This window comes from Coregonus lavaretus (assembly GCF_964263955.1).
Source record: "Coregonus lavaretus genome assembly, chromosome: 14".
Classification (NCBI taxonomy): Eukaryota; Metazoa; Chordata; class Actinopteri; order Salmoniformes; family Salmonidae; genus Coregonus; species Coregonus lavaretus.
In genome coordinates, this window is record NC_140001.1 from 26042104 (window position 1) to 26057516 (window position 15413).

General features: G+C 43.8%; 1 protein-coding gene across 1 annotated transcript in view; it reads right to left on the minus strand.

Moving 5' to 3' along the window:
- Positions 1–15413, minus strand: part of LOC311141547 (PDZ and LIM domain protein 2-like) — a 62198-nt gene that overhangs the window by 1779 nt on the left and 45006 nt on the right. Inside the window, exons 7-9 of the mRNA XM_084176907.1 lie at positions 4540–4658; positions 1121–1269; positions 391–505 (exon numbers count right to left, since the gene is read on the minus strand). Coding sequence (XP_084033033.1) covers positions 391–505; positions 1121–1269; positions 4540–4658 — 383 coding nt within the window. The remainder of the gene's footprint in view (positions 1–390; positions 506–1120; positions 1270–4539; positions 4659–15413) is intronic.

Sequence of the window (15413 nt, forward strand, 5' to 3'; positions counted from 1 at the left end):
CTGTTACGCAATTACCCCTGTGGACAGAGAGAACATGTCACAATTACCCCTGTGGACAGAGAGAACATGTCACAATTACCCCTGTGGACAGAGAGAACATGTCACAATTACCCCTGTGGACAGAGAGAACATGTCACAATTACCCCTGTGGACAGAGAGAACATGTCACAATTACCCCTGTGGACAGAGAGAACATGTCACAATTACCCCTGTGGACAGAGAGAACATGTCACAATTACCCCTGTGGACAGAGAGAACATGTCACAGTTACCCCTGTGGACAGAGAGAACATGTCACAATTACCCCTGTGGACAGAGAGTACATGTCACAATTACCCCTGTGGACATGGAGACAGCATGTGACATGAAGTGACGTGTCATAGACTCTTACACAATGCTGGTGCCACACTTCTCACAGGTGTGGTACTTGGGGATTCCGACCCCGGGTGATGTGGGTTTGGAAGGGGTGGGTTTGGGGGAGAGCCCTGGGAACCGCACAACTGCTTCTGCATAGAACAAACCAGAGACAAACAGAGGAGAGCAGAGTCATTCAGAGCCAACAGCAGATGGTTTTGCATGTACACACTGTCCTCCCGTAGGAGACACTGTTTGTCTGAACACCACCAGTTTATGATCCGGGGGACATACTTCATGACACCAGTGACACATGCTGGTCGTTATCACTTCATAAAACTATTATTACCATCTCCGCTTGTAAAAGTAAAAACGACAACACTCACACTCTGCTGTCCATTGAAAACAATGCTCTATGTCAGAGTATGCATGCAAGAGTTTCCTTATCTGACTTTAATTCTGCTCTGGACCAGGGGGTGGCCAAATGTATCTATCGATATCTAATAACTGTCTTAGTAGCCAGACAGAACACAAGTTTGATGAAACAATTGAGTAAAATTGTGGTAAATTGTGTTGAATTTGACATAATAACCATTATCCACGAATAACCTCTATCTACCTCAGAGTTGATATCCAGTTGACCCATCAAATAGGTTTAAAACGGGACAGTCCATCCTACACAGCTGTTTATTAGATGCGAACAGAACAGCAGTGTGACACAGAGAGAGAGAGTGAAGATGAGTGTGTTTATGGGAGGCTCTGCTCACCCTTCTCATCAGACTCCAGAACCTCCTGCAGCATGCGGAAGGTGTTGGACTGTCGAGGGGCCGTGCGAGACTCCTTGTTCTCCTGGATCATCTTGTAGACCTCTGAATCCCGGTCAAACCTCTGCATGGCAAAGTCCGAGCTGGAACTGCTGTGGGAGAGAAAGAGAGGGGATATAGATATTACCTATTACGTAACCATTCAGATAAATAGACTGTTCAGTCAATACATATCTATATACATTCCATGTACAATCTATGTTCTATCTATGTACTGTACATATGTACATTCCGTGTACGGTCGATGGTGTAATAATTTGTCCATATATGTTCAAGGCGATGTGTACATTGTGGGGGACTTATGTGGGGTTAGTTTGAGAGAATCCAGAGGAAATTAAGACAGGGGCAGCAGTCAGCTTTGTGACTGACCTTCTAGCCCAAAGCCCCCAGGCAAGTCACCAAAGCCAGCCTCCAATCTCAGCCCAAACACTCACAACTGAACTGGATCACCTTGCTATCCACTTACAGCAGCAACTGCTCTAGTCTGAAAATGTCCTGCGGGCAAGGTAAAGAAGACATAATGAAAATGCCTGCGTAGAGTGTAGAGTAGACGGTACCATGTTATCAACTAAGTAGCATACATTATTGGTGTAGTGTTTGGGTATTAAGGTGAAGACATTCCAGCTTATGGCTGCCTTTACTAGAAAAAAAATTACATTGGCTTTCTAAAGTAGAACTGTGGCTAAAGCTTTCCAGATACCCACCACCACAGCAGCCATGATTGGCCAAATAAAGTGGGTAATCCTGCTGTTTTACTCCAGGCATTCCAGGATGGAAAGTCACAGAGACGTGACATTTCTATCATGTACCACTACCCCTCTCTCACGCCATCATTACATTTATGACCCACTAGAGCCAATGGCCACCTTTTAGCTTTGAGGCAAGATAACTTATGAGGGAACTTAAGCCAATGCATGGTTTGTGGCCATATTGGACAAATGGGAGTGCTTGTGGTGGGACATAGTCTTAAGAGAGTTGACACCTCTGGGTAGTTTCTCTGCTGCCTAGCTAATTAGCAGATTAGCAGGCAGCATAGTAGCACTGCACTTACATATTTATGAGCAGTACATTCTTAGCCACAGGGGTGGTGGAATATAAAAGTGGTTCACTTTATTGTTCATTCCATAGTAACCGTGTGTGGTTGCCATTGTTATACTTTCCTACCCTATCAACAACTCAGAGAAAAACAACGGACAGAAAGATGACAGTCAAATGTACACACGGACCCATGCACAGACACACACACACACACACAGAATACTGTAGTCAACATTGTTTGCCTGGAGGGAGCCTTTCAGTCAGTCAGGTTATGTGTGAAAACCGGTCAAACAGACCCTCAGTCCACAGGTGCGGTGTGTTGCCATTCACCTGCAGCCAATTGAGCAGAACATCCCTGCTAAGCAGTCAGTAAAAGTCTGCCAACTCCCATCAGCTGGTTCTCCCTCTGTGTTATACTGACTGTATAAATTCCACCTGTGCTGATCTAATCTAAGACAATACCATGGAAAATAATAATCATTCACATTAATCCTGTTTGAGGCACTATGGAAATGTAGAGATACATGCGTATGCCTGTGCATGCATTCATGTGGACTGGAGTTCGTGCCTGCCTTTCATCAGCATTTGGAACTTACTTCCCACTGATGTAACACGGCTGAAACAGGAGATTGCAAAACGATGAGACAAATCTCCAAGTGAACCCAATGCTCAGACCCTTTCCTTTGCATTACAGAACATGGTTCAAATTGAAAACAGACTCCCAAACACACCCTCCAAGTCTTCATCATGCTCCACTCCACCCGCTCAATCCATTTCCCTTTTCCCCTCATTCACAAACCTTATTGACATTACATCTTCAAACCAATGGAAATACTGGGTCAAATGTACTAAGAGCACAAAAGCATGGGAGCAAAGCAAACAACATAACGTCAGAACAGTGAATGGCAGAAAGATACAGATTGAGGGAAATCTATTATGAAAACAGCCATAACTGGCCTAAACTATATCATAATATACTGTATGTATGCATACTCAAAAGAAAAGAATAGGCTACACATAACACACAGTATCTTGAAAATAATATTGTCAGTTGGCTTTCAAGTAAGTACTTTGTAAGACTCCACAACAGTTTGAATGTTTTTAAGAAACCACTCTAGAAATGTGTACATGGAAAAAGCGGGCTTTTCATGTTTCCACAGCCACACTTGGCACAGAGAACCCCTGATTTTCATCTAGTGAAAATACAGGTCTTTAAACAAGCCTCAGTCAAACAGATGCTATCACTGCTCCCAGCTCCAACAGCATTCTCCAATGTGAGAACAATAGGGCTGTTGGTGTTGTTTGCATTGCTTCATTCAAAAACACAGCCATACTAATTAATTAAAGCCAGTTGTCCCTAAACTCATTACCAAATACAATACAAGTCAGAAATAACTCACCTCAGAAACAAAGCGGGAACAAAGAGGATAATTATTTTACAACAAGATAATCTTTGCTTTCGGATGTAAGAGTTGTTCTTGGCTGCACGTCTATCCTCAGCTGTGATAACCCAGCAAACACACAAAAACACAAGCACACACCTATTCAACACCAGACAGACACAGGAGAAGAGTGAGTTTCGGACTGAAAGGTGTGCCTTTCGGCTACCACTCATTGGCCTGGAGAGAAAAGAGGCATCTCAGGGAGTTTCTCTAAACCTGTGATTGGCTGAGTCAGAGGGGGGAGAGGCTTGGTGTGAAGGCTGGGGACTACAGAGTGGGGGTCCAATTAGGAGAAGAAGTGAAATAAGACATTTTGGGGGATAAGAGCAAGAGCCTGAGGTGGCTGGGTCTGATGCCATATTCTGACACGTTACATTACTGGCCCAGAGGAGACCCAGCAGAACAGAAATGCTCCTTAAGAACTGCACACAGACACACTCCAACCTTTCCAGGAGGGAGGAACACTGAGTATGGCTAAAAACAGACGACCTGAGAGGCTTTGTAAGGAACAGTTGAACCGGTTTGAAGAATCTCTACTTTCTTTTTGGCCGTTGAGTAAATAGCCCTATCAGAGTAAGGTACAATCTACATTTCTAACCGATTAAGTCAATGTTCGATAAAGACAGCTGAATCCTCCAATGCACACTAAAATAGTCTGACTTGTAGCTCCAAGATCAACCACATCTGTTTTGGTTAACTAAGTGCTGTGTTAGGCGTTTTTACATATTACGCTGAATTGCTACAGGAGTTTATTTTACCCTAAGCCTGTTTGTAGTAAGTCATAATCACATATTCAAAATACACAATAACAAAATACGTTAGAGTGGTTAAATTTGTACTGTACATCGTGGTAGATCTGTAGAAGAGTGAGAGTGTTATTACCTGCGTCTGGGGGAGACAGACAGCTCACGGTCAATTGGGCTGTGGGGCAAGTAACGTCCTGGAGGGGTGGGGGTTCGACTGGACACAGAGTTACTCCTGAAGTCGGGAGAGGAGAACTCCTGTGGATACAGAGAGATGTACAGGTCAGACTGGTCTGATCTGCATGGAGCATTTTCTTCTGCTCGGTCAAACCACCTGCAGATGCTGAAACCCAGACGTACACTTTATAGAGTGGAATGAGATATAGAGTTGAGTAACCTGATGAGACCATGAGAAAGAAAGCACCATGTGATGCAATATCGCCATTAAGAAGTCAGATAAAGAAAGAGCTATATTCCTTTCACTTCCAGGATTTTAATTCATGTTGTTTCCAAAACATTGCTTCATCAAGGGTGGATTGGCATTGAAGAGACTGTTCTAAGCTGAAAAATCACCACAACTAAAGAAAGAGATGAGCCTGGTTGGGGAAAACGTTATTTAAGCGAATAGACAGACAAAGAGCTGGACACGTCCACATGAATAGGAACAGTCAAGGTCGGAAAGGGAGGGCTCTATGTGACAGAAACTACCTCCCGGGGCCAGTTCAGTTGGGTGCAATGTTAAAGAACATATCTTTTTTTTTACATTTTGGACACAAAATACTAAAATCACTAGAAATTAACCAATAAAATTATTTTGGAAATCTATTCCCAAGTATTTCCACTCAGAAATAGAGAGATATATGTGATGGTGTACCAATGTAATCAAGGTTTGAAATGATTATGTTTTTGTCAAATACAATATCTGTTTGGGCTTCTTGCGTCAATTTGCAGAGTACAAATTATTTATAATTATGTTCTGGCCCCCCGACCATCTGCTCAAGAAAAAAATCGGCCCGCGCTGAATGTAGTTGATGACCCCTGCCCTAGAGGCACCAACTCCACCAACTTTAAGGACTTTTGGAGATCATTCCACAAAGCAGATTTACCTAACTTGGTAGAGATTGAAGGGATCTCCAGGGTTAGCCATCCCTGAGTGTCCGGGTCTGGTAACTTATACATCTGAAGGTTAACAATGAGGTAAAGGTATGGCAGAAGTTTATGCAAGAGGGCTTTATAGATAAAAATAGCGCAATGCATCGATCTACAAGACTTCAAGGAGGGCCAGCCTACTTTCTGATAGAAAATACAATGATGAAATGTATTGAAATGTATTGTGTAGAACCGATATGATTGTCTGTCATGTAGAACTAGGAATCAAGTCAGCTCTATTAATTTCATTCTACAGTATCTGTTACGTTTTACCTTACTGAATACACCCCAGATGTTCAGAATACACACACACCTGTATGTCTTCACTTCCTCAATCTTATTTATGTACAGTAATGACCTAACTGTTCTAATTCTGGTGCCCATGGTGGAAGGTTGCTACAGTCATCATGACAGATGCTAATAAATGCTCTGATTTGTCATGGTTTTGCTCCTGCCCCTCCCATACTGTGGGTTTGAATGGAGTGATCATGAGACACTCCCAGCATTCCTGTCCTTTTACTAACTCGTCCCTCCTTATCAATCTCACATTTACCTCCCTGCCCTAACTCCATGTGCAGGCTGCCTGCCTGCCCGCTTGCGTCAACCTTGTTAGCTCTTGATTGCTATTTATATCTCAGCTGGGACTCGGCCCCAAGTCCTGATGACAGAGATGCTGTTCGCATGGTAACAGATGTTTGGCATTGGCTCTCTTGTTCGTTTGAAGAGAAGGGGAGAGCCAACTTGTACTTCCATCGCGGTTGCCAGATGTCCTACAATTATGCATGGCAGTTATAAACCATTATACCGCGTTGGGAAAGAGCAAATGGCAAACTTTATCAACTTTATCCACCTGGGAGTGCCATGGTTTACTGACAATGCTTCCAACTTCAATTACCTAACTGCTCAATGCAAGAGTACCAGCTTGGCAGGAAGCTACTGCCAATGATGGTGGATAATGAATGTCTCATTAAGGCCATTTACCATGGAAAAAAATTGTCAAGGTTCCCGTCTGTGTAAATGGGCGTTCCCTCTTTCGCGAGAACATACAGTTCCTCAACAATCTCTGGCATGCTCACTCGAAAGAGGGAACGCCCACTGACACAGACAGGATTTTTTTCAATGTGAAACAGCCCAATCACAGCTGCCCAAAAATGAGCCTGTGAGAGGTCTCGCCTTCTCTGGCTACTGCTTCTATTAGGCCGCAAGAGGGAGCTAGAGCGACATCATTGGTTACAGCCAAGCAGTAGAGCCCTAGAGATCCTGAAAATATGGGACTGAATGGCTGTGTGTGTGTGTGTGTGTGTGTGTGTGTGTGTGTGTGTGTGTGTGTGTGTGTGAGAGAGTGAATGAGTGTATGCATGAGTTTGAGCGTGCGTTTGGTATGCACACATGTGTGCAGGTTTAATGGTATTATGTGTTTCCTATATGGTGTCGGTGTGTGTTCGAAGAGAATTTCACCCCAGGGACATGGGGCACGCAGAACACAGAGCACACCTGGTCCACTTCTGAGCAACTCATAACTCAGCCCAGACACTTTTACTGTCAGGAATCCCAGAAAACAGAGATCAGATCCAATTCTAAAAGTCTCTCAGACACGCAACAAAATCATTATTTTCTATGGGATATTCAGCTAAATAAAAAGTTAAATGAAGGTTGAAAAGTGAAGGCTACAAAAAAGATCGGTCACACTTTATTTGGATAGTCCATCTGTAAATGCACTAAAGATGGTCATACTATCAACAAACTATCTGTTGATAAGCAACTGACTATCTGTTGATAAGCAACTGCTTGCTAAGGTTATGGTTAGGGTAAGGTTTATATTAAGGGTTAGGGCAGGGTTCCCCAATAGGCAGACCACGGGCCAAATTCGTCCCGTGGCTGATTTTATTTGGCCCCTCAAGTTCAGAGCAAAATGAATAAATACAGTGCATTCGGAAAGTATTCAGACCCATTTACCTTTTCCACATTTTCTTACCGGCCTTATTCTAAAATGTATTAAATAGTTTTTTTCCCCCTCATCAATCTACACACAATACCCCATAACGACAAAGCAAAAACAGGTTTTTAGAAAACAGAAATATCACATTTACATTTACTTTGTTGAAGCACCTTTGGCAGCGATTACAGCCTCAAGTCTTATTGGGTATGACGCTACAAGCTTTGCACACCTATATTTGGGGAGTTTCTCCCATTCTTCTCTGCAAATCCTCTCAAGCTCTGTCAGCTATTTTCAGGTCTCCCCAGAGATGTTCGATCGGGTTCAAGTCCGGGCTCAAGCTGGGCCACTCAAGGACATTCGGAGACTTATCCCGAAGCCACCTCTGCATTGTCTTGGCTGTGTGCTTAGGGTCGTTGTCCGGTTGGAAGGTGAACCTTCGCCCCCAGACTAAGGTTCTGAGTGCCCTGGAGCAGGTTTTCATCAAGGATCTCTCTGTACTTTGCTCCGTTCATCTTTCCCTTGATCCTGACTAGTCTCCCAGTGCCTGCCGCTGAAAGACATCCCCACAGCATGATGCTGCCACAACCATGCTTCACCGTAGGGATGGTGCCAGGTTTCCTCCAGACGTGACGCTTGGCATTCAGGCCAAATAATTCAATCTAGGTTTCATCAGACCAGAGAATCTTGTTTCTCATAGTTTGAGAGTCCTTTAGGTGCTTTTTGGAATCTCCAAGCAGGCTGTCATGTGCCTTTCACTGAGAAGTGGCTTCCGTCTGGCCACTCTACCATAAAGGCCTGATTGGTGGAGTGCTGCAGAGATGGTTGTCCTTCTGGAAGGTTCTCCCATCTCCACAGAGGAACTCTAGAGCTCTGTCAGAGTTCCCATTGGGTTCTTGGTCACCTCCCTGACCAAGGCTCTTCTCCCCCGATTGCTCAGTTTGGCCAGGCGGCCAGCTCTAGGAAGAGTCTTGGTGGTTCTAAACTTCTTCCATTTAAGAATGATGGAGGCCTCTTTGTTCTTGGGAACCTTCAATGCTGCAGACATTTTTTGGTACCCTTCCCCAGATCTGTGCCTCAACACAATCCTGTCTCAGAGCTCTACAGACAATTCCTTCGACCTCATGGCTTGTTTTTTTGCTCTGACATGCATTGTCAACTGTGGGCCATATATAGACAGGGGTGTGCCTTTCCAAATCATGTCCAATCAATTTCATTTACCACAGGTGGACTCCAATCAAGTTGTAGAAACATCTCAAGGATGATCAATGGAAACAGGATGCACCTGAGCTCAATATAGAGTCTCATAGCAAAGGGTCTGAATACTTATGTAAATAAGCTATTTCTGTTTTTATTTTTTATAAATGTGCAAAAATGTCTAAAAACCTGTTACGCTTTGTCATTATGGGTATTGTGTGTAGATTGATGAGGGGGGAAAACTATTTAATAAATTTTAGAATAAGGCAAAATGTGGAAAAAGTCAAGGGGTCTGAATACTTTCCGAAAGCACTGTATAATAATGATTACTGGAAAATCACCAGAAAACCAGCTCAAAGTTATTTTTATTTACAAAATCTGTTCCCAGGTATTCCCACAGATAAATAGAGAGGCATATGTGATCGTATTCCAATGTAATCAAGCTTTGAAACTATTCTGTTTTTGTCAAATACTAAATCTATTTGGGATTGTTGCTGTCAATTTGCAGCGTACAAATGATTTATAACCATGTTCTGGCCCCCCGAACAATCCGCTCAAGGAAAATTGAATGTAATGGGTTGGTAAGGGTTAAGGTTAGAGTTAGGGCTAGGGTTAGGGTTAGGGTAATGGTTAAGTTTAGGGTTAGGATAAGGGTTAAGGAATGTCCACCAGAGCTGTTGCCAGAGAATTGAAAGTTCACTACCATAAGCCTCCTCCAACATCTTTTTAGAGAAATTGGCAGTACGTCCAACCGGCCTCACAACCGCAGACCACGTGTATGGCATTGTGTGGGTGAGCGGTTTGCTGATGTCAACTTTGTGAGCAGAGTGCCCCATGGTGGCAGTGGGGTTATGGTATGGGCAGGCATAATCTACGGACAACGAACACAATTGCATTTTATCTATGGCAATTTGAATGCACAGAGATACCGTGCCATTCATCCACCGCCATAACCTCATGTTTCAGCATGATAATGCACGGCCCCATGTCACAAAGATCTGTACACAATTCCTGGAAGCTTAAAATGTCCCAGTTCTTCCATGGCCTGCATACTCACCAGACATGTCACCCATTGAGTAGTTTGGGATGCTCTGGATCGATGTGTATGACAGCGTGTTCCAGTTCCCGCCAATATCCAGCAACTTTGCACAGCCATTGAAGAGGAGTGGGACAACATTCCACAATCAACAGCCTGATCAACTCTATGCAAAATAGATGTGTCGCGCTGCATGAGGCAAATGGTGGTCACACCAGATACTGACTGGTTTTCTGATCCATGCCCCTACTTTTCTTTTTAAGGTATCTGTGACGAACAGATGCATATCTGTATTCCCAGTCATGTGAAATCCATAGATTAGGGTCTAATGAATTTATTTAAATTGACTTGATTTCCTTAAATGAACTAGAACTCTGTAAAATATTTGTCAATGTTGCATGTTGTGTTTATATTTTTGTTCAGTATATTTCAATGCCTACTGTACTGTATACAGTTCTAGAGAACAGCATGTATGACTCAGAGAGTTTACAGACTTTCCTGAGCAGTATTATCATCAGCAGATTGTTTGGGCGGCAGGTAGCCTAGCGGTTACATCATTAGGCCAGTAACCAAAAGGCTGCTAGTTCAAATCCCTGAGCCGACAAGGTGAAAAAGCTGTTGTTGTGCCCTTGAGCAAGGCACTTAATCCTAATTGCTCCAGGGTCATCCACTCTCTGAGGGTGTCTCATGCGATATGCAAAAAACTAATTTCCAATTGACATTTGAAATAGGACAAATACAGTGGGGGAAAAAAGTATTTAGTCAGCCACCAATTGTGCAAGTTCTCCCACTTAAAAAGATGAGAGAGGCCTGTAATTGGTACACGTCAACTATGACAGACAAAATGAGAAAAGAAAATCCAGAAAATCACATTGTAGGAGTTTTTATGAATTTATTTGCAAATTATGGTGGAAAATAAGTATTTGGTCAATAACAAAAGTTTCTCAATACTTTGTTATATACCCTTTGTTGGCAATGACACAGATCAAACGTTTTCTGTAAGTCTTCACAAGGTTTTCACACACTGTTGCTGGTATTTTGGCCCATTCCTCCATGCAGATCTCCTCTAGAGCAGTGATGTTTTGGGGCTGTCTCTGGGCAACACGGACTTTCAACTCCCTCCAAAGATTTTCTATGGGGTTGAGATCTGGAGACTGGCTAGGCCACTCCAGGACCTTGAAATGCTTCTTACGAAGCCACTCCTTCGTTGCCCGGGCGGTGTGTTTGGGATCATTGTCATGCTGAAAGACCCAGCCACGTTTCATCTTCAATGCCCTTGCTGATGGAAGGAGGTTTTCACTCAAAATCTCACGATACATGGCCCCATTCATTCTTTCCTTTACACATATCAGTCGTCCTGGTCCCTTTGCAGAAAAATAGCCCCAAAGCATGATGTTTCCACCCCCATGCTTCACAGTAGGTATGGTGTTCTTTGGATGCAACTCAGCATTCTTTGTCCTCCAAACACGACGAGTTGAGTTTTTACCAAAAAGTTCTATTTTGGTTTCATCTGACCATATGACATTCTCCCAATCCTCTTCTGGATCATCCAAATGCACTCTAGCAAACTTCAGATGGGCCTGGACATGTACTGGCTTAAGCAGGGGGACACGTCTGGCACTGCAGGATTTGAGTCCCTGGCGGCGTAGTGTGTTACTGATGGTAGGCTTTGTTACTTTGGTCCCAGCTCTCTGCAGGTCATTCACTAGGTCCACCCGTGTGGTTCTGGGATTTTTGCTCACCGTTCTTGTGATCATTTTGACCCCACGGGGTGAGATCTTGCGTGGAGCCCCAGAACAAGGGAGATTATCAGTTGTCTTGTATGTCTTCCATTTCCTAATAATTGCTCCCACAGTTGATTTCTTCAAACCAAGCTGCTTACCTATTGCAGATTCATTCTTCCCAGCCTGGTGCAGGTCTACAATTTTGTTTCTGGTGTCCTTTGACAGCTCTTTGGTCTTGGCCATAGTGGAGTTTGGAGTGTGACTGTTTGAGGTTGTGGACAGGTGTCTTTTATACTGATAACAAGTTCAAACAGGTGCCATTAATACAGGTAACGAGTGGAGGACAGAGGAGCCTCTTAAAGATGAAGTTACAGGTCTGTGAGAGCCAGAAATCTTGCTTGTTTGTAGGTGACCAAATACTTATTTTCCACCATAATTTGCAAATAAATTCATTAAAAATCCTACAATGTGATTTTCTGGATTTTTTTCCCTCAATTTGTCTGTCATAGTTGACGTGTACCTATGATGAAAATTACAGGCCTCTCTCATCTTTTTAAGTGGGAGAACTTGCACAATTGGTGGCTGACTAAATACTTTTTTCCCCCACTGTATAAGCACCCACCAAATTATTATTATTTATGTGACTCCCTTCCCAGCCTCGTCATCAGTTGGCATTAATGCCCACACAAGCCCATCCCAGGAAAAGTTGTGTCTCCACCCCACCCTTCTCCACTCCAGCTCCCAGCACCAGAACAGGCCTGAGGCCTGGGGCTGACTGAGGCATGGGCACTGGTGGAGCCAGGGACTCTCTGTCTCCATAACCACCAGCACCCGCTTCCAATTGAGAAGCTCTTTGAACAATGGCTCTGCTCTCAATCGGTCCAGTTTTCCTTTTCTTTTTCCAGTGCTTGTGCAGATCGCTGCTCACTGCTCTTTGCCAGGAAGCTTTTACCCGGAACGATCAGCAGAATTGCTCACTGTAATTCCTCTCAGGGTCGAATTTCCCCAGAAACAAGGGCCAGATATTGTTAGTTATTACTCCCTCCATATAATCTTTGAATAAGTGCAGAAACCCTCTCCCTTCTCCTCCTGATATTAGCTACAGTAGTAAAAATGTCATAGTCTTGCGATGAACATTTCCTATTGAAATCCTTTCTAATGGCTACATGTCATCTTAGGCTAACCTGTAGTTGTAATTTTATAAAAATCTTGCTAATGAAGAAATAAGAGTCCAAATCTAGGATGGTTACATCTTAGAGAACATCTTTAATTCCTCTGAGATTCGATGAAGTCTCCTGACAGTATCAGTAACCAACTGAAGCCATATTTTCAGAACCAAGTTTAGCTAGTCAAGCGAGTGAGTGCTTTAATCACAGCTGTGATCCATGAGGCATGAGGGGAACAAAGGAATAAAGAAAAAAAGCTAAACAAAAGCAACATACAGGCACGGGAAAACAAGGTTGGACGACGACAGGGACTAAGCAGCTGCGATTGAGTTTGACCATAGATGGGCTCGACAGCTTGGTCTGGAGAAGTAGTGGAGTTTGGGCAACAACACTGCTCTACTCTCCTCTGTGCTCCTGACCTTTTATAGAAGCAGCCATGGCACCTCAGATGGCAGCGATTCCCCCTGTGGATTCCCCAGGGGATGCCACTCACTGGCAGAGGGGCACCGCCAGCCGGGCACAATGGCTGTTTGTCTTGGAGAAGGTGAATGGTGTTGGGAATGTCGAAAGCCAGGGAACATAAAATCAGCAGGCAATTATTCTTGGATCCTCTGACTGGCTGGCTGGCTGACTGACTGACTGACTGACTGGGGAGAAAGCCCTCCCTGATTAGACCTGCTCTGAACTGTAATCATAAGCTCTTAACGAGCTCTGGGTCAAAGCCTGAGGTGTGCACAGGACAAATTACACTTCGAAGCCAAACTCTGAACTTGAAGTTAACTTTTGAATCTACATGCCACTCAGATGATGCCACTCTCGTCTTGCTGCTATTTTCAATTTTGCCACTGAAATCTGCTGTCATATTTGATTAAAGAAATCAACTACAGAGAATACAGTTACGTGCTTATTCCAAATGCTCTAGAAAAAACCTAAGGAATAAAGACAACACAGGCCCAAGCCATATCTCAATCCCAGGACATGGAAGGAGGATGGAGTAAGTGAGTGAGTGAGTGAGTGAGTGAGTGAGTGAGTGAGTGAATTAATTAATAAATGAAAGAGAAAAAGAGAGAGAGAGAGAGAGAGAGAGAGAGGAAGAAAAATCATGAGTGAGAGAGCACAAAAGAGAGAGTTCTGAATCTGAAACTCAAAACTGCCTCAGTCTGGGATTGGAGACACAAACAAACAGGAAATGGAAAATAGAAGCAGGGGCAGCTGTTTCAGATCAGGGCCCATGGGAGACATGGGACATTGGCATCTCTTTTACATTTTGGGAGCGGAGAAGCTCTCCATCAGAATCCAGTCGGAGCCACCGCGCATCATCATCATTATTACCACCCTGCAGCTTCAATTACAGGGCATGGGCCAGCAGACAGGTGCAGATGACGCACAGAAGACGCTACAACTTTATTTTGTTGACTGCTGTATGAAAACACTTACATTAACATAAATATGGGACAATCATCCAGGGGATGTCAGGAGTCCTCGCGTATACTGTAACTGGTCTCATAAGGGGAGCAGTCCACCCACCCAGCCAGCAGCCGGTCTGCCTGCCACCAACAGGCACAGATACAGTGAGAAAAACTGATGCCAGGCAGGCTGAGAGAGAGTTTATTTATCCTTGGAGGGAGCTATGAGCAACACATTTTTCAACCTTATTACATTCCCCACAAGGCTCCAACTGAAGCTGCATATCAAACTCATCTGGAGTTCATTATGGTTTTGTTAAATCGCTGGACATTTAATTTATGATCGGCAGAATCCACCATTTCATTCAGTGCATTAGGAAAGTATTCAGACCCCTTTTTTCCACATTTTGTTACATTACAGCCTTATTCTAAAATGGATTTTAAAAAAATCAATCTACACACAATACCCCATAATGACAAAGTGAAAACAGTTTTTGAAATTTTTGCAAATTTAATACAAAAAAAAACTGAAACACCTTATTTCCATAAGTATTCAGACCCTTTGTTTCCATTGATCATCCTTGAGATGTTTCTACAACTTGATTAGAGTCCACCTGTGGTAAATTCCATTGATTGGACATGATTTGGAAAGGCACACACCTGACTATATAAGGTCCCACAGTTGACAGTGCATGTCAAAGCAAAAATCAAGCCATGAGGTCGAAGGAATGGTCCGTACAGCTCCGAGACAGGATTGTGTCGAGGCACAGATCTGGGGAAGGGGTACCAAAAGGTTTCTGCAGCATTGAAGGTCCCCAAGACCACAGTGGCCTCCATCATTCTTAAAATGGAAGAAGTTTGGAACCACCAATACTCTTACTAGAGCTGGCCGCCCAGCCAAACGGAGCAATCGGGGGAGAAGGGCCTTGGTCAGGGAGGTGACCAAGAACCCGATGGTCACTCTGACAGAGCTCCAGAGTTCCTCTGTGGAGATGTGAGAATCTTCCAGAAGGACAACCATCTCTGCAGCACTCCACCAATAAAGCCTTTATGGTAGTGGCCAGATGGAAGCCACTCCTCAGTAAAAGGCACATGAAAGCCCGCTTGGAGTTTGCCAAAAGGCACCTAAAGGACTCTTAGACCATGAGAAACAAGATTCTCTGGTTTGATGAAACCAAGATTGAACTCTTTGGCCTGAATGCCAAGCATCATGGCTGGAGGAAACCTGGCACCATCCCTACGGTGAAGCATGGTGGTGGCAGCATCATGAAAGATGAACAGAGCAAAGTACAGAGATCCTTGATGGAAACCTGCTCCAAAGCGCTCGAGACCTCAGACTGGGGCGAATGGTCACCTTCCAACAGGACAATGACCCTAAGCACACAGCCAAGACAATGCA